This window comes from Eleginops maclovinus, chromosome 23 (assembly GCF_036324505.1).
Source record: "Eleginops maclovinus isolate JMC-PN-2008 ecotype Puerto Natales chromosome 23, JC_Emac_rtc_rv5, whole genome shotgun sequence".
In the NCBI taxonomy this organism is placed as follows: Eukaryota; Metazoa; Chordata; class Actinopteri; order Perciformes; family Eleginopidae; genus Eleginops; species Eleginops maclovinus.
The window spans coordinates 5,608,575-5,634,794 of NC_086371.1; the positions used below are offsets into that span (position 1 = coordinate 5,608,575).

Sequence of the window (26,220 nt, forward strand, 5' to 3'; positions counted from 1 at the left end):
ATTTTCGAGAACATGTCAGTGAATAATTACGTTTTTGGAATAGATTGGGATACAATCTGTCAAAATGGCATTTAAGGAACCTATCTTTCTACTCTTTTTGTTCTAGTATGTCTGAATTTGGAAGCCAAACAAATGCAGTAAGTTATTTCGTTTCCTTCCAACACTTGAAAATCCTGCAGTGCACGTTTAACGGAACACCTTTATTTTGAAATGTGCTAACCGGAAGTTATTGAGTCAGTTGCGCCGGCCGGGTTTAGCCAAGTTAGCCGAAACAAGTGTCAGAAATCGCCCTGTCTTTAAAATGTCTCACCCAGTACCATCTGACAAGCCTGCAAACCCCGAAAACCCTCGTGTTTTCTTTGATGTAGACATTGACGGAGAAAGAGGTCAGCGCATTTTAATTGCAATGTTATTTAACAGCTTTTTCTAAGGAGCAGTTTCATAATTGTCGTTAGCATTTGTTAGCTTAGCACAACTAGCTGTGGTGACTTGTAGAAACGGTTTTATGCTAGTAGCTGCAAGAACAATAAACGCTACAGTTTACAGATGAACCACTTTGTGAAAACCGACATGACCTGCTCAGGAATATGTGATATGAACTAACATGAGCTTTGAAGTCCGCCGAATTATATGTAGAAAGCGTGATGAACCACGTGTGGTTGTGTGTTGTCTAGAATGACTGGTAAATTTAGCTTTACTCAACCTTAGCTTTCCCTTTCATACCACTTTTTGATGGCGTTAAAGTCATATCAGTAGGTTATTATTTACCATACATGTAGGTAGCTTCATACTGGCTGGTTTTTATTATTTCATGGTTGCAGCTTGCACATTATAAACACAACAAAGAGACCCTTTACTTTAGCAGGACCAGTGGCGGTTCTAGTCCAATGGGGGCCATGATTCATAGATTCTGTCTATCTGCTGGGGCTAGTTCATTTATGAGAGGGGAAGATTAAATGCGGGACAAAAGAGACATTTTTAGGTCAGTATAAAAGAGCACCAACACACATAAAACAACACGAATGGTAATTGTTAACAGAATTTGTGTAAGAATTTCGGCTCAAGTTACAGCACAATGACCACTGCAACACTACCACAAAGAGTATCAACATGACTCCTTTTCCGAGGGGGGGCCACAGGGTGGTCCAAGCTCAGTGTTACAAGGGCACTGGTCCCTGTTGACAAGGCCTTCTCTAATGCTTCCTGAATATTCTGCTCAATGTAGTCGTAAAATAAAGTTAGGTTAGTAAAGTATAAAAAAATGTGTTTAGTCAATTTGAGTTTGTGACTTGGTTTGTATCCTAACCTTACACTGATGTATTTCTTTCTGTCGACAGCTGGCCGAATTGTTCTGGAGCTTTTTGCTGATGTCGTCCCCAAAACTGCTGAAAACTTCCGGGCCCTCTGCACTGGGGAGAAAGGCATCGGCAAATCCACCGAGAAGCCTCTGCACTTCAAAGGATGCCCGTTCCACAGAAGTAAAAATCACTTTCACTTCTGCATATAATGTAACATTTCAGATTGGAAGACAGGGCCCTTTGACACTTTACAACACAAAGGCATGTGTAAAAGTAGCCTTAAGGGACTGTATTTACTTACTTGGTGAATCGAGAACAAGTAAAAGTGCAATCGTGGCTCAATTAGTGGAAAGTTGAACTGACAGGAAGCTGCTGAACACTGTAAAATGAACACTTATTCATGCATATTATGGGACAGTATAGTATTTAAAATGTCAAGTAGCATGTTAGTTAATACTGACTAACATGATACATTTTAGGAAGCTGAATGCTCTACTGACATTCATTTCTGATGTATCTGACTATTTGGCTATACATTTGCTTTTGTACAGTCATCAAGAAATTCATGATCCAGGGAGGTGACTTCTCCAATCATAATGGCACCGGGGGAGAGAGCATCTACGGGGAGAAGTTTGAGGATGAAAACTTCCACTACATGGTAAGTGACTGATGACCAGAATCCCCCTTATCTGGTTCACTGCTATAATACTTAAAGGGGTCTACACTATTACCCATCACTCTCATTGTCACTATATTTAGACGATGAATGCATTTCCTAAATTTAAAAACTATTTTAGATATTGAAGAATGGATGTATGCCTTCAGGTTGGAGAATGTGGGAATCTTTTTCCCTCTAGTATTCCTTCTCTATTGTGAAAAACGGAATACAAATGAAAACTGTTTTAACTAACATAGACATAATTAAACCTCCCTATTGTTTGAGAGTTTGTTGTGCCTACCTTTTTCTTTTCTAATATTTGTTCCCCTTGTCTTTGTAGCATGACAAGGTGGGTCTGCTCAGCATGGCCAACGCCGGGCCGAACACCAACGGCTCTCAGTTCTTCCTCACCACCGTGCCGACTCCACACTTGGATGGGAAGCATGTCGTCTTCGGACAGGTGTTAAAAGGGATGGGAGTAGTAAAACTGCTGGAGTCCATCGACACCGCGGAGGACGCCCCTGTAAAGGTAAATAGTTTCAGTTAAAATATGTAAAGTATTTCCAGAATAATAACTTATTACAAAGCTGGCATTCACAAATATGCACCATGGCCATGCATCCCTTCGAAAACACTTGTTTAAACACCGTGGTTACCTTGGTGTTCCTTCCAACTGTGCTTTTGTTTTTTATTCCATGTAAAGAATAAAAACCTTTACACAGGAAATTCAATCCTGCAGGACACCTGGAATAAATTCAGAATGTGCTTCCTGGAAAATAAGTTTCAGAAATGTCGCTATTTTCACAATTCAACAAGTGTTAATAGGCTGGCCCCTTTTTTAGTAGAAATAACCCCCATAAGCATTCTAAATCCATAAACCCCAGCTCCTAAGCATGCATTGATATTGAAACCGTGTGACCTGACATCACATGGAGCAGTAATTCATTCCCACTTTTCCGTCTAAAACTCCTGCTGATGTGTCCCTTTGCAGCTGTGCGTCATCGCAGACTGCGGCGAGCATAAGGACGGGGACAGCTGGGGCGCGGCATCAGGCGACGGATCAGGAGACTCCCACCCAGACTTCCCAGAGGACTCTGACGTTGACTTTAAAGATGTAAGTATGGTGGGGGTCTTTGATGTTCAAGGATGCGGGTACACTTGGGCAGATAGGATCAGATGGCTGAGGGCCTCCATTACAGGATCACAGGCTTTTTGAGAAAATGTGCCCCATCCAAAATCAGATGGGGAAATCAATATTGAGATCCAAGACGTGTGAGGCTTAACAAATAGATTCAAGGGCTTGTCCCCAAAACGAGGGTTAATGGATCATTGCCTCCTCTTGAGTTTGCTTTCTTTTTTCGATTTTAACTCGAGCTAAAGTGGGCGTTTTGTTTTGCTACCTGTCTCATTCTGTCTTCTTCCCCTATGCTCTCAGGTTGACAAAGTTCTGTCTCTGGCTGAGGACATAAAAAATATTGGAAACAGCCTTTTTAAGAGTCAAGACTGGAAAGCTGCAATCAACAAGTATAGCAAAGCTCTCAGGTACTGTGTGTGTGTGTGTGTGTGTGTGTGTGTGTGTGTGTGTGTGTGTGTGTGTGTGTGTGTGTGTGTGTTTTTATACAGGGGAAACTTTTGAGAAGACAACCTTCCGTCAGCCTTTTAGATGAAGTGATCCTAGAATCTCTACAAACCTTTTTAAATATTATACTGAAATTAATTGTGTCCCTCATGTGGTAGAGGCCATGGAGATACAGGGCTCGAGTCATACTTTAAAGAGCTCAAAAAGTCAAAGATTAAAACCAACATTACTTTTTTCCTTCTAATAATAAATCATATCATCCTGGTCTGTGTGTAACGAAGACTGAATCTCATGTGTTGCTACTGATAACATGACTCTTTAAAAATGGATCACAGGTGCAAACGTTTATTTTTAGAAAGCTCAGTCATTTCCTAATGTTGTTGGTCACTGTAGTTTACAGAAAACGTTTCTCAAATTGGAGTAAAAAGCATTTTTTAGGGACGATTTTGGGCCCCTGATCATCGTAGTGAACCAACCAAACATTAGAATTATAGTTTGCTTTTTCCAGGCTTATGTTTCATTGGATCAATTCATAAAAATAGAACATGACCAGCCTTATCTTGTAACAGAAATGACTAACCGCACATAGCTAGTTCTACTAAAGGAAGTGTGCCTCTTAGTAGGAAGATTAAATACACTATCCACGATAAAGAAGATTCACGAGGAAGACTGAGCAAAATGACTTTGTGACCGATTACAGACTGAAAGTTTGTGAATATGCAACCCTCTGCTGCTGGTACCTAACAATGAGTGTGATCTGTACCTGTGCAGGTACATGGAGGTGAGTGGAGACCTGCTGGAGGAGGCGGCGCAGAAGAAGCTGGAGCCCACCGCCCTCAGCTGCTTCCTGAACACCGCCGCCTGCTACCTGAAGATGCAGCAGTGGCAGGACGCCGTGGACAGCTGCAACGAGGTACGTCAGCGCGGGTTAAGTGTCCTTTGAGCAAACAGGAGAATTATTTGTATTAACTATAGAACATCTATGTTTATAACCTCCACCAAGGAGAGAGCAAGACTACAAAGAAGCGACTCTCTTTTGTTAATTTTGCCTGATAGTTCCTTTAGCCTTGATGGAGATCTGCCTTTTCAGAGTGTTATCGCACATTTATTAGCATCACATTTATTAAGTGCCATCATTTTCTTCTGGCAATGACACTCAACTTCATAGAAATAAGATGTAGTGCTCTTAAAAAAGACCTCGGCTGAACCCGAGCTGCCTAATAAGTGTTGGGAGGAATATAGCGAAGATTTAATTCATAAAATCAAACTTAAATGGCAAAATGTACTAGAACATTCAAAGAGGATCATTTCCGGTGTGTTTTTCCCGTCGTGTCTCACAGGCTATCGAGCTGGACCAGGCGAACACTAAGGCACTTTTCCGGAGGGCTCAGGCCTGGCAGGGGTTGAAGGAGAACAGCCAAGCCATGGTAACATCCACATAAGCACCTCTCTTTAAAGCAGATGTTAACAAATGAAGATATACTGGACTAAAACAGATGAAAATGTAGTTATTTGTCTTGGTTTTATACAGCATTATTAGCAAAGGTCACTCCTGTTCTGTTGTCTGAACCAATGCTTGTGTATTTCAGTATGACATGCCCTAGATAAAAGCAGGAGGCATTGGTTTTGCAGACTATAATTACATGGGGCATTTTGAGGTCAGATTGACTCACCCAATGGTTTTCCTCTTCTCAGGTTGATCTGAAGAAAGCGCACGGTGTAGCTCCAGAAGACAAAGGTGGGGAATCCGTCTTCAGCCTTTTTCTGTCTCTTCACCACATTTTGCATATTAGGTTTATTTGTTTGAACATTTCTTGCATATTCACATGTATTATTCACATTTACTATGCAAGCTCACGAAGAAACATATCAAGTCCTGATTTGATTTTATTGGGGGGGATTAAGTAGCTGTGTTCTGTCTGAGCATCACCGTCACAGGTCTCAGGGTGATTGATCCAGAATAACAAACCTATGATAAGGCCACATTAACTTCAGAGGAAACCAACCTTTTTTTTGAAAGGAACAAACACATTTATTTATCTACTTTGATCCGAGTGTGACTCACGATACAAGTATTTTTAGACGGTAGTTAAATTGAAGTACTCCACATAAGCACAATGGCTGAGTCTTTGTGATTTGCCCTGGGCAGATACACATCTCCCTCAAAAAGGGTTTCAGGTTCAAAAGGAACTGAACATATACATTTTATTTACAGTCTAGCAGCCTGAGTGATGCAACAGAGCAATACGCACTCCTGGTATTTGTTAGAGGCCCATTCTTAGCAAGTCTAAACCTTTTTACAGATGGGGTTTGGTGCTTTTTTTGTTTAGAGATAGTGTTGAAAAGGGAGATAGACGTCATCCACCATCAAGCCATCTTTTATCCTACTGTTAGATATGAGTTACGGGAACAATTTGGAAGTGTAACAACCCTGTAATATCTAAAAGCTGGGTGAAATTGACCTCTTTGCAAATCTGCATCTCTTCTGATATTCAAAGCAGCTGTTTATCGGCTGTTGGAGATCTATAAAAGAGAGCTATGAGTCTTGAGTTACGCCCCCAATGTGCCTTTAGGAGCAGGCTGTCTTACAAAGAAAAAGAGGGTGTGTAAAATGACCCAGCAAAGTTGACACACAGGCATCAAAAACCATCTTGAAATCTCAGCACTCGCGGGGAAACGTAAACGTGATTCTGACTGAGATGTTGAGCTAATCCAAAGTGTTTTTCTTTTGGCAGCTATCAGCAACGAGCTGAAGAGGGTCCAGCTGAAGATCCAGCAGGAGAAGGAGAAAGAGAAGAAAATCTATGCCAAAATGTTTGCGTGAATATTTCGCCCCAATGCAATGAATTCCCCTCAGCAACGTTTATCGATATTTGGATTCCTGTGTGCGTGGGGAGCTGCACTCGGCCTGTCAGCAGGTGAAGGGTTTTCAGTTTGCAGGTCTTTGTTTGTTTTCAAGCTGGCACATCTGTGTCCGTGTTGTTTTAAGGGAATAACTGTTGTAAGCTTCGGCCTGTCTTAATACTGACACGTGTCTTCACTGTAATGAATAGTTTGAGCGTTAGTCTGATGCATGGCCGACTCCACTGCTCTGAAAAACCGGGTTCACACTCATCACTGGCCCTTCTTCCGGGGTGTTTGAAGTAGTTCAGCAAAGCATTACCTGTATATGTTGTATCGTTCGACGCTGAGGATTTTTGATACAGTGCCCTTAGCCACACAGCGTTCATCCACCTGTCTTTATTTATGTTTTTTACAGAGAATAAAACAAGGAGAACAGTAGAGTTCTTTATTCGTTACTGTGATTATCATCTGATGATTTTATGTACAATACTGTGCAGATCGATCAAATGCTGTCCAAATATTCCTGGAATAAATGCTGAATAAACCTGAATCTGAGCTGCGTGTTGATTTACAGTGATTTAGGAGGAAATATATTATGTATTACAGCTTGTTAGGTACCTTTTATAAAACACAAAGATCCACTTTATTTTAAACCTACTTTAAATGCCCATGTTGTAGTTTTATTAGTGATGGAGATTCTGCAAATTGGGATTAAAGCTCAATTTAATGGTCCTGTAGATTGTATGGATATCACAACCCATGTGCCACATTTTAAACTGAATATGCCACCGCGTACATTAAAGATTTCTAGGACAAAAAGGTAGTGATATTACTAATATCCTTGCTTTTTTGCAGATTTTATTCTTTACACCTTTTAAAGCCAGCTATGTATTCACTCTGTTCCATAAGTAGGCACATTTGCCTGAATGCAGCCCTGAATGATACTTTACAGTCATCTATTCTCTAGACAAAAAAAAGGTAAAAAAACACAAGATGTTCACATTCCGTTGTAGGCCGGTCCTCCGCCGCCCTCGGGCACCACCCAGTTGATGTTCTGGCTCGGGTCCTTGATGTCACACGTCTTGCAGTGGACGCAGTTCTGAGCGTTGATCTGCAACCTCATCCCATCTCCAGTTTCCAGGGGAACATACTCGTACACACCTGGGGGGGGGAGTGGGGGGAAGGAGTAATGGGGTTAGATTGACACACACACAGAGGAAGAGTGTGAAGAATTTCTGTTAGTTTTCTGTGATCAGGATTTAAGGGAGTTGTCAAACACTAATGACAATTTGCCAGCTGCTTAAAGGATGTTTTGGGGGTTTTCCCTTTCCTGTAGTGTGTTGTACGTTTTAGTGCATGTACATGGTCTGCAAAGGCTAAAAACCCAAAGTTCCCCCTCTCCCCCTGCCTGAAACTCCTCCATTGGAGTCTTTTGTTTACTTCCGTATCATAATGACATCATGTCACACTCATGCTTCTATTGGCTAGCAATCCAACATATTGTGCGCGATAGGCTAAGAGGCGGGACATCTGCAAGTGGTGGATCAATCACCACAGAGCCAGCTAGCCAATCAGAGCAGGCTGGGCTCTGTTTTCAGACATAGGGTGAAAACAGGAGCTGCAGCACAGGCAGTATGAGAACAATAAAGAGCTTTTTGAACATTAAAGCACGGAAACACGTCACAGTACAGGAACAAAATACAAATATGACCCTGAAAATTAGCAGAATATGTCCTCTTTAATGATTAAAACATTGCCTCAATGCATTTTGTTTTGACAAAGGTTTACAGGAATATAACTTGCTTTGGTTATTGATTGCAGAATTTGGAAACGCAGCAGTAATTAAAACCTGAGTGCTTCATTGCTACAGAGGAGTCTGACGGTGGGTGACGCACAATCTGTGACTCTGAAGGATGTTTATTAAATCAGGGATTGAAAACATTGATCTCATCCTTTAGTCTAAAGGGAAAGTATAATATTGAAGTTTAGTTTTAAAAGGGATCAGCGGTCACAATTTGCTGCTGTGTTTTGCCAGAATGTGTGTGGAAACAACAATGCCACTATTTATAAAAGTTATTAACCTTCCTAACCTGAGTGTTTCTGCAGTAAGCTCTCCCTGCTTTATTCACTCTCCCATCGGCTCTTTGTCATAACGCATCTCTCTGCGGAGGCTTCTTGGCGTTTTGCTGCACATCATTAGGTGTTCACAGCGTTCGGAAAAGAAAGCCAGCTGAAAACGTTTCTTCATCATTATCTGGAGACCTTGAATAAACCCGGTAAAATGTTTTTTAACCTTTAACAATTTGTTTAAACAGATGATCCACCTCAGTAGTTGAGGAAGAAAAGGTGAGGTGTTGAAAGGTTTAATGCTCCTCACTGATCTAATCTGTTGGATGGAGTTTCATACTAATGGGTACACAGATGAACGAGAGGCTGTGCTTTATAGAAGAAGCTCCGTGACCCAGGAGGACTTTCTAATAAAATTCCCACCAGGATCTTTGTTGCTTCCTTGGAGAATAAAAGCTTTGACTCCTTTGATCTGTGCCTCACACTGTGCTTCACTTTGGAGTGACAAGACAATCTCAAAGCACCGGTGTTTAATGAGTGGAGACAGTGACATTTAACAGCTGTTTGTTTTCTGCCTTTCTACTCTACCTGGTTGCACACCTCTCACTTCTTTCACTGAAACATTGAGCTGTAAATTACTTTTTATATTCAATTGAGCTCACATGCCTGACAGCGAGAGATAAGATAGCACAGGCAAAGTTATTTTCTCACCTGTTTTATGAGATTAAACAGTGCTTTATTGTTTGTTTGGTTATGAATATGGCACTTAAATGACGATTACTGTGGATCTATTGTCTTTTTTTTTGCAGAAATTGAGCCGGGTGGTAACACAGTACTTAGAAGACTGCTTAATAGATTCAATTAATTACTATTATTAATTTTAACTTGACTGATTTTTCTCAAAAGATTTTGTTTACAAGCTATTTTACTACTTTTTGACTCAAACCCACAGAATTCCCTATCTTACTTCTGATTTTAGTATATGGAACTGGTCTGCACTCTTATAAACTGTGTGGAGGTGTTACCTGCGGGGCAGAAGCGCTGCTCGGGCCCGTCGTAAATGGCGAGGTTCCTCTCGACCGGGATGCTGTCGTTCTTCAGGGTCAGGTGGGCGGGCTGGTCCCCCTCGTGGTTGGTGCCACTCAGGGCCACAGAGACAGCAGGTCAAAGCTTATCTTCCCGTCGGGCTTGGGGTAGTCAATGGGTGTACACTCCTTAGCTGGTTTCAGCTGGTGGGCGTCGAGGCCTGAGAGAGATGGAGCAGATTAGATTACTGCTAAAGTCACTTCACAGAAAAACACTGGCATTGTGCTGCAGCTCACAGTGTTGGACATCTACATACACTCAAGTAAGGTCACTCCACTGATCTCTCACAAAGCTGTTTTCTTTTTATACTATGTTTACAATCACATAGCTGTTGGGGTTTATATTCTAGTGTAAACAGGTGAAAAGTTGTATAAAATAGACACATTTCAGGACCGAAAAGCTCCTCCATCTTCATTCTACTTTACTGCTGCCTCTGTCTCTTAATGACAGTAACTCTATCAGACAATGTTTGACCACTGATTGAAGACGTCCTGTTTCTAATCACTGCTTATTCATTGTTTGATGTAATTTGCTTTTTTATGCATTGATGCAACACTTGCTACTGCTGTTTCGGCCAGGATCCCCCCTGAATCTAAATAGGAATTGTCCTGAGAAAACAAATGTAAATACATCTGTTAATAATTCAATGGTATTCAACAGCACAGACGTAAACTCCTTCAGGGTTGTGTCTAAACGGGGTGACAGGGGGCGCTGCTTCCTCTTACTGTCGGCGTGCGGCCTCATACCAAAATGCTGATTTTCCCCGTAAAATGTTAAAGTGATGCCAGAAAACTATATTTCTGTTCGTCAGACAAGTATAATTACTCCAAAAATATGCGCTATATTTCTCTAGAAGACCCCCTGGAATATATGATTAAACACCATGTCTACACTCACCAACGTGTTTGAGTGTCCACGGCTCCTTTCCTCTGAAGATCCAGTAGAAAACCCCAGTGTAGACCATGCCTCCGTACAGACCAAAGTAATTGTGGAAGGACGGCCGGATGTTTCTGACTGCGTACAGCTCTTTCCACACCCACGACTTCTTCAAGTTCTCAGCGTACTCCGGGACATGGAGTCCTTGGAGGTTTAAAAAAAGTAATGATTACAAACACATTGAAAGAATGTCATTTCCTTTCTCCCTCGCTGATGCTAACCTTTCCTGCACACTAATAACGCACAGCCTTGAATAACATGGCCTTGCCAAGTAAAGACTTACAGAAGAATGACTGTATTTCAACAGGGATTTGGAGCTTAACATTTTGCATTAGAAGGAATAATTATTTTACATTTAAATAAGTGGACTTTTCCTTATCAACTACCACACCTTTTTGTGGTAAAAACACTCTGCCGTTACGTTTTCAAATGTCATATTTTGAGAATTGCATCAAACTCAGTAAAACTGGAGAGGTAGCAGCGGTTTCAGGGGTGGATAACTTCAAACTCTGGCACACAAAAGGAAAAACTATCCGGACAGGACAATACCAAGCAGGTTAAGTTATTTTGGTTAATCTTACTTTAAAGACACAATTATTCATCAGTTTTTCTCGTCCTGACTGTTGACCATTTGCATTGGAGTCCATTCTCGTTGGTCATGTGCTACAGAGAATAAAAGATACATTATGAAGACATTATTTTAACTACTAAAAATGATAGTTCAGATAGTCAGAAGTGGGGTAATATTAGTTTCTTATCCGTGGTCAGTGATCTGGCTACAGTAGGTGGCGCTCCCAGTTTGGAGAAGCAGATATAAGCAAGGGTAAAACTGTTGTGAGCACTATATAGAATACTTCTCTGCTTTATCTTGCCACACAAATAGCTCTTTCTAAAAGGGAACACGAGCTGCTTACTAAGCTATGTTCAAAGCAACCATACTCCATTGACCAAAAGAGTAATTTTCCAAGTCTTCTGAGCATTGATTGGTTTCTTTGTGTCCCTCGTCCCCTACAGAACATCCCTTTGCTTCCCTGCCAGTCCTCCTATATACCTTTTGAGCGCCCGCTGAAATCTACAGTAAATAATACACTGATTACAGATAAGAACCTCCTAGGAACTATCCCTTTGAGCAAATAAGTCACTGCAGCTCCATGGCTCTGGATGGATCTTTTTGTAATGATTCTTGAAGCTGTTCCCACTATAGCCATTGCAGTTCTTTTTATTGATGGAGCTGCAAGAGTGTGTCCCACGTTAGCCTCTGTTAAGTTCTCAAGTGGCTTGGAAAACTCATAGGAAAAAAGTGATTGCCTGAGCTTTTATGACTGACAAATGCTGTGCTATCTGCCACCCAGCAGTTATGTAACTTCAGACAGCCTGTATAGAACGGTTTCTGGTTTTTAACTCACCTCAGTACTTAGAATGAGATGCACAGGGGTACTGGCGCCTCCATTGTGATTATTAACGGGTCTTAAATTTTGTACCTGCCGTCTCAGAGTCCGGGCTCTCTGCTGTGATTTTGGGGAAGATGGCCTCAGCAGCCAGCATGCCGCTTTTCATGGCCGTGTGGGTGCCTTTGATCTTCGGGACGTTCATGAAGCCGGGGCTGCAGCCCATCAACAGCCCTCCTGGGAAAGTCAACTTTGGGATGGACTGGAGGGAGGAAGAGTAGACGAGTTCATGTCAATTATTCACTTTTTTTGCATTCCTTTTATTACACTACTTTTATTTTTATTGCATGCGTTCATTTATTTTCTTTATAGAGGCCATTTTACACTGACTGCCTCCTTAATTCTATCATTTACTGAGTACTAAAACCACCGGTAGTAACTTTCAGTCACATGAACGTAACGTCTTTAGTGAATGTCCTTTTGAACTTCTTGTACGCTCCTCCTGGTGTGAGCTACAGTGTCACCTTGAACTGGATTATTTTGAAAGCAGGCAATATTTTACAGACAAGACGAAGGACTTTTTGAGCACTGGATGAAAGCTTCTTAATACTTATCTATCCTTAGCCATCATCCAATGTCATTTCTTGCTAGTTTCATGTCTTTTTTAAAATGTTTGATAGTTTTTATGCCGTTAATTCCATTAAGTCCATAAATCTAAATGGAAATAGTCCTGTTAAATGAAAAGTAAACACATTCCCTCCTTATATATTGATTCTTTGCACCAAACATCAAGGCAAATTATTTTAATGTGAACAACTTTTTTTGACATTTTTGCCTTTTAAATGATCCGATCTAACTTCATCAGACTATAAACGTCTAAGTGATTTTCAAAAGTCCTATGGCTGCTCTATGTGAAAACTTGTATGGCAACAATACGTCCATACATGTTCTGGAATTTATTAGCCGCAAAGCAAATATGACCGGTGAACTAAAATGGCATATGATATACGTTTTTTAAATTAAAAACAAATGTGTTAAGCAAACAGATGGTCATTTCTGACACATGATTGATGAATGGTTTTTCAATCAAGTCATCCATTTTCCAGAAAAGTGATTTTAGAGCGTGATCTGAATTTTGAGAATTTTTGCACACCTTATTTTCTCAGTCAGTTTGTTCAAGTTTCATCTTTCAATCCTTTCCTAAATACAAACTTTTACAAAACAGGAGTTTGAAATCAGTCAGGGGTTCGTTCTTTTTCTGTTTCTCTTGCAAAACCTTTTTTTCATAGCTTTTTTATATATCAAAACACACCTGTATGTTAAGTTTTGCTCTGTTATAAAGTGCATTTCGGCTGGTTGGGGTGTTTAATTGCATCAATTAACCTATATCTTCATGGTTGCTGAATTTCGTTGAGTGTAAGGACTCTTTTGAAATAGAGTTTATATTATTTCCTGTGTCTGATGTGATTCCAGGTCGCATGTGGAAGCAAGGTTGTTTAAAGTAGTCCAGACATCCTTCTCCACGTCATGTAGCTCTTGATGGAGGATCCTGAGGAGTCCCAGTACAGAGGGGACAGTAATTCCCTAAAGCCTGCTCTGGGTCAGCTGCAGGGTCTCCTCCCTGTTGGACTCCACTGGAAGGAATCCAGCAGCAGCACCTCAGCTGACCTTCAATGAGCAGCTGCTGAGCTTACTTCTTATATTACTCACACAAATTATATTTCTTTAGCCATTTTTTCCATATTTAAATGATTAGTAAAAGAATGAAACTACTCAAAAACAGATGTGTCCTAAAATAGCCCCACATTCTTCCACGTCTTAATGTATTCACCGTCTATGGCTATGATGTTTTTGTATAAAGCTATTTGTAATCTAATCTATAATCTTTGCGCAGTAATGCTGCATATCTTAGTGATCAGACTGTGTCATCTGCCATTTCCTTAAAAGTTCATTATTAAAACAGAGCAATAATAAAAATGAGGCGGACTGATGAATCCCAGCGGATTAGAGATCTTGAAAATAATGAATTACAAGACCATGATGTTTACATTTATGACCCAATTTCTGCTGTAATCATGCTGTAACAACGATTGGTTTGCAGAGTAAATTAGATTGGTAACGAAGGATCAGCTCATTTGTTATTAAATATGAGAGTAGGAATACATTTAGACAATCCCTAAATAGAAGTGCTTAATCGAGTCATGCACAACAGACCTGCCATCCGTTAAATATAAACGGTATGTTTTTTGGTTTCTTAAGCTATTTGATTGTAAGTCTGAAATCCTTTTAAGTCCATATTCGAAGCCCATATGTTTTTTCCGGCAAACACTGGCCAGGCGCGGGAGATCCTTCATCTCAGTGTTCTTACATTTTTACGAGCAAACATATCGACAACATATCAAGGCTTCGTTGTTCCCTGATGTATAATGGACTAACATTGCCCCCTTAGCTTTTATGATCTTTTTCCGGGCTCCTATCCATTTGTCTGACATCCTTTTTTCCACCGACTGGAGGATACGTGCTCTCATACTTTGTCGGAATGAGACACCACTCAACCTGTCAGCTTTAGGGGGACGAGGGTAGGAAAACGGTTTTGCTATTTGAAGCAATATGTTATCAATGCACAGAGGCTAAGTTTGGACTATTAAATGAATAATTAATAGTGGAAGTACAAAAAGTTTCTCCTTTATAGTCCGCTAGATGGTGCAGAGATTTTATTTGATGAGGTCAGCAGAATTGGGAGGAAATTGTCCAGAACAACGAAAACCGAATCTCATTGGATAAAAAAGATGTTGAAAAGCTACAGATTTTGCTGGGAAAAATGAAATAAGTTGCAGTTTATTTATCCCAAAACTCAGCATATCACACAATGTTTCAACTCGCAAGAATATCTAATCGTGTCTTAAGTATGGTGATAACATTGTGGGGCCTCATACCTGTAACCCTCCCTCGTTTAGAGCCCTGGCTCCGTATGCGATCCTGGTGCCTCCCTCCAGCGTGGGAGCGACAGAGTGGTGATGCTTCCAGCGCTGGAACTCCCTGAAGGGGCTCAGGTAAGGGTTGGTGTAGTCCAGACCAACCTGGAGTAAGAAAAATAAATAAATAGTCAACCTTCTACATTTTTTCCTTTAGCTGAGGCTTTTATCCAAAGCGTCTGACAATAAGCGCAATCAACTTTGAAGATACCAGCTCAGAACCTGCAGGTATATACGCTTCAAAATAATTCATTCCATCGTAAGTGCATTAGTCTCAATAAACCTTTTTCTATATGTACGTTTTGAGGCTTAAATGAAACGAAACAAAGCGTTTTTTCACCCTACAAAGAAAATGTGTGGACTGAGTCGAAATCAATTAATCGAAAACAGGTAACCTGTTACCTATTGTGGCTTTGAAAATATTCAGAAACTCATTTTTCCACATACGCTCGTGTTGCCATTAATCTAGACAAGATTTACACTCTTGGTATTCACACTACAAATCAAGCTTCAATCCCCCTTAATGTCTCCACAGCTTAGAAAGTTACCTACAGAAAATAAAGAGCACTTAAACTGTCTTCATATGCTGTAGCTACTAACATTCACAGAGCAAAAGAAGGTCAACAACCTCTGTCACATTGTGATGTGTTATAAAAAAAGAAGATGTCTTTCAGTGGCAGGATCTGGGAGAATGGTAGGAATATTAAAACGTTGCCGAGTACAAAGGTTAGGGGAATCTGCACAAAAAACATTGGCAGCAACTGTGTGCATGAAGATGTACAGCTGTAATAACTGCCAGTGGTGCCTCTGAATTTACATAATTGAGAATTGTTTGACAACAAAATGTTTACTTTGTTATTAAGCGAACAGGCCCTTTTTCTACTGAGCTATATATAAATATGATAATCTACAGTATATTTGCATCTGGATATCAAAGTGAATGCAAATAAGCAACTCTGCAGGATAAATAATATTCAGTGATAATAGAATTCTACCCACAACTCGAAAATGTATTCAGAATCGGGTTTTCTTTTTAGTGCCTGTATGACATCCAGCTGTCACATGCGTTTGCGTCACTGTCAGGAAGTACAAAGCCTCTCACCACGAAGCCCAGCGCCACCAGCGGCTCTCCTTCGTTCAGGTGATACAGGAAGGACCCTCCGTATGTGTTTCTGTTCAGGGGCCAACCCACAGAGTGCTCCACTCTACCCGGCCTCCACTTCTTCTCATCGATCGTCCACACCTACAGGGACAGAGAGGACGGACGTCATCAACAAGCAGAGGATTCTTCCAACAGACCCAGACTGTGTTCGTCTCTACTAAAAAAAGAGCCTTTTTTACTCCTTTCATTTGTGTTTTCTTGTGCAACAAAGTATGACTTCACGCCAGATTGTGTACACATCATAGAATCTCATTATTGTGATGGAAAACATGGGATGGAAAGCACTGACTGGGAAGGAGGAGGCTGCAGATATCTGCCAGAATGAAGGTTTAGTTGACGTATTCCGCCAGAGAAATGACAACGAAAAGGCGCACACTACACAGAGAAGTGTTCATGCTTCATGCAACTATCGGTTCTGCTGAACTCGTCCCAGGTCTGCATATTTAAAAGATTCAAAACATGGCTACAGTAAAAACAGAGGAGCCTCCTGAACATGAGGATGGATGGCAGCTCTGTTTTTGTCTGCCTGGTGTCACGCCTACTTCAATTATTCCTAATATGGAAATACCTGCTTATACGGTATCTAAATATCCACAAAGTCTAATGTTTGATGTATTATTGTGTTTATATATTAATAGATAGGAAGAAATTCAGAAAGGACTCAACAACAATAAGCACTTTTATCTGGTCAGGATCTACTAATTAGGAATGATCAGTTTGACTGGATAAGGGGAAAGTAAATTCCGGGCCACAAACGGAGTAGATTTATGTGGGTGGTATTTATGTTATTTACCTCTTTCAGGCCGATAGCGTAGGTCTGAGGTTCACAGTTCTCACGCAGGTTGAATTGCTTGTAGAGCTGTTTGGCCAAGTGGCCGTGACAGCCCTCTCCAAACAACGTTACTTTAGCGTGGAGCTCCATTCCTCTCTCAAACACATCCTGAAGCAAAACAGTAGAAGTAATAGTTTGGTTAGTGGGGTGAAAATCAATTCACTGCTTTTTATGTAGAGCAAAATTACATTTTGTATGACCAGACAGAAAGAAAACACATCAGCTGAACAAAATCTCACCTTCTTAGAACCAAATGAGAAGGAAATATGTTTGTAAAGATCAATAAGAACGGAGTTCTGGACTAAAAATGAGGTTAGCAGCATTACTACCTGCATAGGATTGCCCTACATGCTGTGTAATGCACTACATCCAACAACTGACTTTTTCAAAGGAACGGCGCCTCTTTGAAGGGACAAATTATTTCCTTATTTGAAGCAACATACACACTCCGAAATCTATACTGGGGAAGTGCAAATTCTGTATGCTTGATAGATCAAAACAAGTGCTTGTGTTCTTGTTGATGTCTTAGTGTTTCAAATCCTTTCAAAGAGCAGGATGTATCCAAGCGTGATGTTTCAAATTGTAAAGAATGGCCTCCATATAAAGTTTCATTAAACAATTAAGTGGCAACAACGGGGATTAGAATCTAAAACGTTTATTCGATGGAAAGTTTTACGGCACAATACCTTTGGTGAGCCGTCTTTGGCGATGCCCACATCATTGGTGGCGATTCCTTTCACACTTCCATCCTCGTGAAACAAAACCTGGACAAAAAATGTGTACAGATGAAAGGTCAAAGGTTAATCATGTTAAGTAATATATTGACTGAAAAAAAGCACAAACAGGGGCACTGATACTGGGTTGTATACATTGGAAAACATGCCCTTCGAATAGGGAAACCAAGAATCAGCTAATTAAATGGAAACCTGCGTGGGGAAGTTAAACGTCTATAAAAGCAAGATGTCTTGAAGTTTTATTATTGCACCTAAAAATCAGGCAATATGATACAATTTTAGGAAACAGGATAAGCTCTAAAGATTCTCTCCCCAGGTTTTCTTCTATACATGTATTTTCATTTAATTTTGAATCAGTTTTTAAAATGTATAATTCATGCAAATTGCTTTACAGGTCATGAAAGGAAGTCCTGATGTCTCACCTCCGAAGCAGCGTATCCAGGGTAAATCTCCACCCCCAGCTCCTCCGCCTGCTCCCCCAGCCAGCGCACAAAGTTCCCCAGCCTCACAATGTAGTTCCCATGATTCACCATGGGCAGACCTACAGGGGGTTACATAAATCTCCGTCAACAACCCAGAAGAATTCAAAGTGGAAACATTTCCACCTTTGTTGTCGAAATACAAGTTTGAAAAGCAGGCAACCCCCTTTGATTATATTCAGCCCATCGTTGCATCATTCTCTTGTATTTATTCAGGAATACAATGTGTCTGCCCACTACACACACCACCATGCTTGTGCTGAAATGAATGAATAAATCTCCCACCTCTCGGGAGCCTCTTTTCTCCCAGAGGTAAATAATAGATATGTTTACAAATCTCTTTCTGATTTCTCATATTAATAACACACACCCTCTATGGGGCAGAACCTGCTCCCGCCTTGTCAGTGAAGGCTTACAAAGCAAAGGGGCAATGCACCATGTTTTATTCAAAAAGAATCAAATGGTCTTTTACCTGGCAAAATGGGGATAGGGATTCTGTGTTTCTCCGTTAAAATGCTGAACACATCTTCTGTCACTGGAGTGTTCAGCGGTGCCTGAGATAAGAGCACAATGTGTTTTGTTCAAATTTTCACTTCATTGGATTTATTAGCAGTCTTGACAGAGAACCTGGAATTGATGTCAGCTTGTTAGTTTGTGTGTGGGACATTATAGCAGGAGTTTATGTGCATATGGTCACAATTTGTCATTGTGATAGCGATGCAGTCACAGCAATCTACTTATGTGTAGATGAGTTAGAAGACTACAGGGCTTTTCTCCTCCATTATATGAACTATGTGCAGAGCCGCAGAGTGTTTGAGCCTTGCCTAAGTGGTATGAATGTAAAACAAAGTGGAGAGCACATGAAAAAACCAGCCTGGGGGTGAGATGCAAGGGTGGAATAATTTACTAGGAATGCTAATTATTGCAAATGACAACGACTCACTTTCATTCCCACTTTTTTTTTTGTAAATGAATATATTTGAAGAAACATATTGTATATATTATAAAACACATTGAACATTTTGGGGTATATATTAAAATAATTATTTAACTTAAGAACGTTTTGTCTATAAGCATTTCTTGAGTTTATATAAAAAAGGTAACATGTTCAATAATGTTGAAATACCTCCTGATCAGCACCAATCGTCCAAGAACACATGCAGTTGTGAATGTGATTAACGTCAAGTAACGATGGCATTGAAAAAGGGATATTTAATATAAAATGTGGTGTATTGAACTCACATTTAAGTTGTTTATTTAACTTATTATAGTACGTTTTGGGGGGATTATTCTTTACTGAATTTTATTCAATTGCTCACACACCCTGAATTCCTGCATGTACAGTGTATGTAGCTATGTTACATATGGCATTGCAGACAAAGAGTGACATTATTATATATATATATATATATATATATATATATATATGACAATACAAGCAACAAGTTGAAGCACATGATGTTAACATCTCTACAGTGTATTAAGGATGGCGATCTTTGTAGGTACCAACAAAGTAATGTTTCAAATGAGACACTCACCCCTCGTTCCTTCCAATCAGGAATGAGTTCAGTGAGGGCGGAGGGCTCCAGACAGGCTCCTGAGAGGGTGTGTGCCCCGATCTGAGAGGCTTTCTCCACAAGGCACACTCGCAGCTCCTTCTCCTGTTCATTGGCTAGCTGCTTCAGACGAATGGCTGCAGAAAGTCCGGCAGGGCCCCCGCCTACGATCACCACATCAGCCTCGTCTGCAAACCTCTCCATTTCGATCCCTGGGACCATAAGAAACAAATACTGAGAAACAAGAGAGGCACTATATTTTGATCCAGAACACAATGTTTTAAAGGGCTAATGCAGCAATTTTAAAGTTCAGAGTTGTTTTCAATAAGCAAAGATAAGAGTTTATTGAGCTTATTCACATTGATGCTTTACAATGTGAAAAAAACGTGACATATTTCACAAGAAGCATAAATTAGATTAGATTAGATTCAACTTTATTGTCATTGCACAGAGTACAAGTACTAGGACAACGAAATGCAGTTTAGTATCCAACCAGAAGTGCAAGTAAAGCAGTAAAAGTGCAGAGAATGTATATACATATGAAGGTAGTGAAATATAAATAATAAAGGATATGAACAGCTCGAATAAGGTATGTGCAGTAGAATGGTAAAAAGTAAACAGAGATGAGTTTAAGGTATGTATAAGTAAACAGCAGCAAGGTAGTGCAAATGGCATAATGTATGTAAAGTGCAGGTGAATTAAAGTGATGGTAGAGGTAAAAATTGCAGAATGAGGTAGGTAGTGAGGTGCTGAGGTAGGTACAGTGTATAAACGGAATAAATATAAAGTATGTACAGTAACAATAAAGAAATATTGCTCAGGATACACGATACCGTTTTGAATATTGTGCTAACGATATGACTATAAATAAACAGATATGCAAGTGTACTGTTATGTAGTTCGGCCCTTGTGATGCTTTCAGTGCCAAAAATGTACTGCTTAAATGTATAGGAAATTATTTCCAACAGTGCAGTTTTCTGACTAATAATGCTGTCCTTCAACTGACATGATAATACAAATCCAGATTGTAATGTTGCAGTCTTCTGCAATGTGTTTATAATGCAAATTAAAAGTAGCTTGGATCAGCCATATCACTGGAAAACCACTTTTTTTCAAAACATTACTATAGGACGCATTTCAAAGTGTTATAGGAAATTGTGGGATGCAGGTTGAACTTGTAGTTGTCATCCATGTCTAACTGCTTTAATTCAGTTTATTGCAGGAATATCACCGTAATCTTATTTCTGTACAATAAAAGATGAACAACATGATTAATACTCCTGTAGTTACATGAAGACCCGTTACATATATTTTGAGTTAAAATCATATCACAAATATCACTCCTGACACTACAGTGTGCATAGAGATGGTATACGGTGTTGTTAAAGACAGACACAACACAGCTTAAGCCACAAGAAGATCAATCCTCTTTCTTTGAATAGTGCAGTGTCTTACCTTCCCATCTTGAATCCTTGTCCCGAGAATGGATAGTGTAGTGTGTGGTGATGCGGGGTGTTGACACTGAAGAACATGTCCTTTTGTTTAGTGTTGTGTACTGCTGAGGGGCAGCATGCTCTATTTGGACTGTCTTCAATGCCCTGATACACCTGTGGGCTGCAAGAGAGAAAACACAATTCCCAGTCAAGGCCAGCTGAAACTAGTGGTGGGCTTGATGTTTGTATACTATCTAGTGGGCTAACTGGTTGAGTTCAGCCAGATCTGGTTCCCAAAGTGATAAAACACAAATAAAATATATGAGATTAATGACAAATAAGTGCAAGCTTTAGGTAGGTATAGGAGGGGTGCTTCTGAAACGATAACACCTCAACAAAAAAAACACAAGAAAAGCCATCAAGCAGCTGTCACACTAAGGTTGCAACAGGAGCACCATGCTAGCTAGCAGTTAAGTGAGTAACCGAAGCTAAGCTAATTTCTAAGTGTAAGGCTGCAAATAAACAACTTCATTATGGAGAAAAACACTTTCAATTACTTCCAAAACACTAACAGAACAATAGAAATGCCCGTTAGTTTCTGAAAAAGCGTAAATTGGGTTCATAACCCAGGACAAGGACATTGTGACCTAAATATTGATTCAACTTTCACCTATATTTTAGCTTGATGCTAACATTAGAATGCTGGTAAGTATTAACGCTAGCATGTGAGGAAAACAAATGAAAGGTGTGCACAAACGAACTAAGCATCCCATAACACAGGCAGTAGTATGTATATACATCATTTGTAGCATTTTGAAAGGGTGTCTGTTAAAAGTTTCTAGCTTTGCCAATGTCCAGTACAGCAGACTCGCAATGTGTCAGCTAACTAGTCAGTAGCTTACGTACCTTTAGCTGAATACCTGCTAGCTGGAAACATTATGTGACAGCTAGCGTGCGTTGACCAGGCACCAGCAGTTTTTCCTTCTTTATTTAAATAAGTTGAAGTGTCACCTCTGCCAGTGAACAGCTTGTGTAACCCGCCCGATTGGCAAACAAATGTTTAGCCTTACAAAACACGTCTCATAACACAGACGTTTGAGAGCGTCAAAAGCTGCGCTGGTGGAATGGTAACTGCGCAATCGTAGATCTGTATATCTCACGCTCTGTCCAGTTGACAGTAAATCTGTGTCGCAAACGTTTAGAGATCAGCTGTTGTTTTCAATCGTCCCAGGCCAATTCATACCAGGTTTAGAAAAGAGCGTAAAAGTACTACTGCACAGTATTATGTTCACTTAGTTACATTCAATCACAGCTGTTCGAAAAGGGTAAACCTCTTTTAATTTAACGTTAGTGCTTCTTCTTTTTCTATATTAATATTTCTATAAAAACATAAGCACTTTTATATTCAAAAGTATTTATGTTTTTAAGTACGTACATGTGTATATATATATATATATATATATATATATATATATATATATATATATATATATATATATATTTATTCTTCTGTACTGTAAGAGACAGCGATTTCTGTGATTGGATTTCAATGATTTGTCTTCTTTTGTATGAATGTTGTTGTGAAAATTCACCAGTTTCTTTATTAAAAACGTTCATTTTTTTAAATAGCTCACATATAATGTGGCAGACCTACAAATCACAAAAGACCATTTTTTAAAATAAATTGTGTTCAGTTCAATGATCAATTAAACATTGATGAAAATAATGTATTTATTTTTAGTTTCTTTGAATTTGACAAGCATTTGTTCTGAATATTGTATACTGAAAGCAGCAGAAAGGTAGAACTAAATGCACATTAATTTCTTTTTTCATCATATGTTTATGTACCTTAAGTTAAATATTTATTACATTTCTTTTTACACAAAAAAAACACTTCATGAAATGTAATTACATAATACATATTTTTCTGATATTGTGCAGCCCTGGTAGTGTCACTTAAACATAATGCCCTATATAAGATTACTTCTTTAACAATTGTGTAGTAGTTTTATGTCAACCTAGTTGAGTAACCAATACAATTCAAATAAATAAGTCAACAAGCAGAAGTAAGTCATGTATATTTACTGTCCACGTCAATAAAAACAAAAGAAATATATATTACATACAAGGACACAAGTCAATACAACAAATTAAATTACAACACATTTAAAAACATGTCTTCCCATCAACATGTAATGCATGCTTGCAGATATTATCAACCTATCTCAACGGTTGGCTCTGTATCTATTCAGCATTATGGGATTTTAACATAAATACAAGTGGCATTTACAACTAATATGTTCTCTAATAGTATTTTTGTTATACATTCATACATTTACAGCATCAATGAAAAGGTACATTTCCACAGGAAACAGTAATTCATTGATCAAGGTGAACAGATTTCATGAACAGTAGGAATGTCTTCACTGTAGAGATCAGTGTAAAAACTGTGCTGTGCAGTGGTTGCTTGAGTTCAAGTTGAAACCCCAGACCAGCTGGGAAATGTCCTTGGACCCCCAAAAAATACATTCTTTGTTGAACATACTTGACATTTGTCATTCAATACATTCAATATTTCCATAAATAAAATGTTTGGTCGCAAAGGCAACACAGAGTATCCATCCTTGCTGAGGGTCTGGATTAAGACAATAACAACTACAATGAACTTGCTGTAGTTTCGAAAACCAGTTGAGGTCAGTTTTATCTCTCATTTAGACTTAGGAAATATTACTGTCCACTACATGACATAAAATAGATGTTTCTTCTCAATACTGTCAACACAGTTTGAAACAGACAATAGCAATACATACAATACAGTATGGGGCAGGCAAAATACTCAAAATGTTTAAACAGTAGCAGTGCCTTTGTGATAATGCGTTTGTGTGAGGGGGAAGATGGGAGTTATTTTAATACATCTCTTTTTAGGCTGGACCGAGCAGAGGGCACAAATGACGTTGTCCCCATTTTCCTGGCCTTAAGCCCCCAGACAGATGACCGCATCTGGCATGATGAGTGAAGGGCACAAAAGCTGTAAAGTCAATCTTGAGTTGACAAGATTGACTTTTCAGATTTGAAATATCAATAATGAACTTAAACACTCAAAGTATTTTGATTTGGAGTAAATCCTCTTTTGGTTACATGTACAGAACACAGCACACACAGTACAATTTAGACGTTGCATTCACTTGGTTCTGGGACTTTAACCAACAGACTGCGCTACTATAGCATTCAACAACATATCTAAGGAGTTTCATCCACAGATGCGCTTTAAACTACTTATTAAGAGTTGTAGTTACTTGATCCTAACTAATTATGTAATTATTTATCACCATTAGAAATTATGATTGTCAGAAATGTACTTGCCAATGTAACAATAGATGTACGTTCAGCTCAGAACATGGACTGGATAACCAGCTTTAAGAAAAAGATGATGAAAGAAGCCGTCTGGGAGAAACTTAACTGAGCAATGAAAGCTAGTGGAACAAAAGCCAAACTAAGTGGGAAATAGCTTCTGTTCTGCAGAGATATATATCTTTTTGAAGCTGATTTCTTTATTACAGGATCTGTACGGCTACATAAGTGATTGCTGCCCTGACTTCATCCATTTCTGTGATGGTTGCTGCTTTGGCAATACATGCATACAGTGGGACTTACAAAGATACTAACAAATACAAATGGTTTTTAATCCCAATTACTGAGATCAATGAACATGATCACGTTTAATCTGTTGAGGTGACTCTTTGATAAATATTCACCAACAGATACATGCTATTCGACACCCACGTTGTTAGTTTTAGTTTGTGTGTGTGTTGGGGTTGATGTGAGTGGCATTTTCTCGTCCTTTGAACATACTGACAGCACTGTATGCGTTTTCTGTGTTTGCTGTGTGCATGTGGTGATGACATTGTATCCATCGTTGGTATTTTCCACAGGGGTGAGCTTGGCTATCGTTCCGGTAGTTTCATGCGGGTGACCCGTGGTGGGGCCATTGCTGTTCTCCTGCAGGGGCCACATTTCCTGCCATGTTAGAGATGGATGATGAGCTGGGTGCCCGCTGAGAAGAGGTCTCCTCTGCCTGTAGTTTGCCCATACCTGCAGAATAGTCTCTTTGAAAGGCCGTGTGGTCAGTGTGTAAAGGATGGGGTTTAGAGCGCTGTTTATGGGCAGAATAAATATGACCACCCAGGAACTGATGGTACCTTCAGAGACAGAAAAGAAAAGTACAGAGCTGTAAAAAAGTCTGTTTAAAGATGATTTGGTCGACACTGTTATGAGTACATTAACACAAGACCTTTTATCAAATCCATTTCAATATTAAATACAAATCCACTTTATCCCTACAGGGGACCTTATTAGGCAGACACAGCTCAGCAGGCTATTTATATAATGGATTATGCACACCACTAATGGGGCTTTTGGGTATAAAAACAGTTAAGCACTGTTTACGAAGTCATTAAAAAACCTTCCTAACAATCCACAACTTAGTGGGAATACCTGCTTGATCACTTTGAAGTGTAAATACAGACAAATACATTTACTTAAGAGACAAACTCAACCAAATGTCTCTCTTCTGATCTACCTGTAAACTTGAAAGGAGGCTCTTAAAAGTGTGTACTTTATTTCTGTGTCATAGCAAAACAGTTTCGGGGACTTATTTGCACAGGAGTACAGGAAGGAACAGCTGATAAGTGGATTATGCTGAAGCGGTTTGATAAATTGTTATGGCCTTTTCAAAGCTTTTTCAAATGCAATCTTTGGATTTAAATCACACTACGGCTGGTTTCCTGCACAACAGATGCAAGATACACACTTTTCAGAGCCACTTTTCTAGCCTACTGAGGGGCTGTTTTTGAAACTCAAAATGTAAACATTCATTGGAGCATTCCTATAAGAGTTTAATGTTTTACTGTACCGGGAATCTCCACCTGCAGCAGTGACAGGATCTTGAGGATGAAGATGGGGATCCAGCAAAGGGAGTCAGTGATGACGATAGAGAAGAACCTCTTGGCGATGGTCACCTCTTTCTTGATGTGGTTGCTGTATTTGGTGGTCTGAGTCCCTGTTCTCTGGATGTTATAAAACATGCTTGCATAGGATAAGACAATGATAAGGAATGCCACCAAGTTGAGACCTGTGGAGAGATTTTCAATTAGTTTCTTTGCATTTGAAAAAGCTCACATTTCCACTGTGGCT

The 26,220-nt window shown here is 39.6% G+C and overlaps 3 protein-coding genes across 3 annotated transcripts in view; 1 reads left to right on the forward strand and 2 right to left on the reverse strand.

Annotated features, from left to right (window-relative positions):
• Nucleotides 1-247: 247 nt before the first annotated feature.
• ppid (peptidylprolyl isomerase D) lies at nucleotides 248-6,929 on the forward strand. Its single transcript, XM_063876017.1, has 10 exons — nucleotides 248-386; nucleotides 1,338-1,478; nucleotides 1,850-1,956; nucleotides 2,297-2,485; nucleotides 2,948-3,070; nucleotides 3,392-3,498; nucleotides 4,307-4,448; nucleotides 4,876-4,962; nucleotides 5,231-5,273; nucleotides 6,271-6,929. Exons 1-10 carry the CDS (start codon nucleotides 302-304, stop codon nucleotides 6,357-6,359), a joined length of 1,113 nt encoding a protein of 370 aa, XP_063732087.1. The 5' UTR covers nucleotides 248-301; the 3' UTR covers nucleotides 6,360-6,929.
• Nucleotides 6,811-22,154, reverse strand: etfdh (electron transfer flavoprotein dehydrogenase). The gene is given in 14 exon segments (XM_063876016.1): nucleotides 6,811-7,540; nucleotides 9,472-9,603; nucleotides 9,606-9,692; nucleotides 10,430-10,612; nucleotides 11,950-12,118; nucleotides 14,793-14,936; nucleotides 15,934-16,074; nucleotides 16,787-16,933; nucleotides 17,512-17,589; nucleotides 17,982-18,100; nucleotides 18,511-18,592; nucleotides 19,577-19,806; nucleotides 21,050-21,208; nucleotides 21,934-22,154. Coding segments are annotated over 14 exon segments (1,866 nt in total). The 5' UTR covers nucleotides 21,965-22,154; the 3' UTR covers nucleotides 6,811-7,376.
• Nucleotides 22,155-23,464: 1,310 nt separating this feature from the next.
• The window catches only part of rxfp1 (relaxin family peptide receptor 1), a 35,372-nt gene continuing 32,616 nt past the window's right edge, over nucleotides 23,465-26,220 (reverse strand). Inside the window, exons 15-16 of the mRNA XM_063876955.1 lie at nucleotides 25,940-26,158; nucleotides 23,465-25,226 (exon numbers count right to left, since the gene is read on the reverse strand). Of these exons, the coding sequence (XP_063733025.1) occupies nucleotides 24,796-25,226; nucleotides 25,940-26,158 (650 nt within the window). The 3' untranslated portion in view covers nucleotides 23,465-24,795. The remainder of the gene's footprint in view (nucleotides 25,227-25,939; nucleotides 26,159-26,220) is intronic.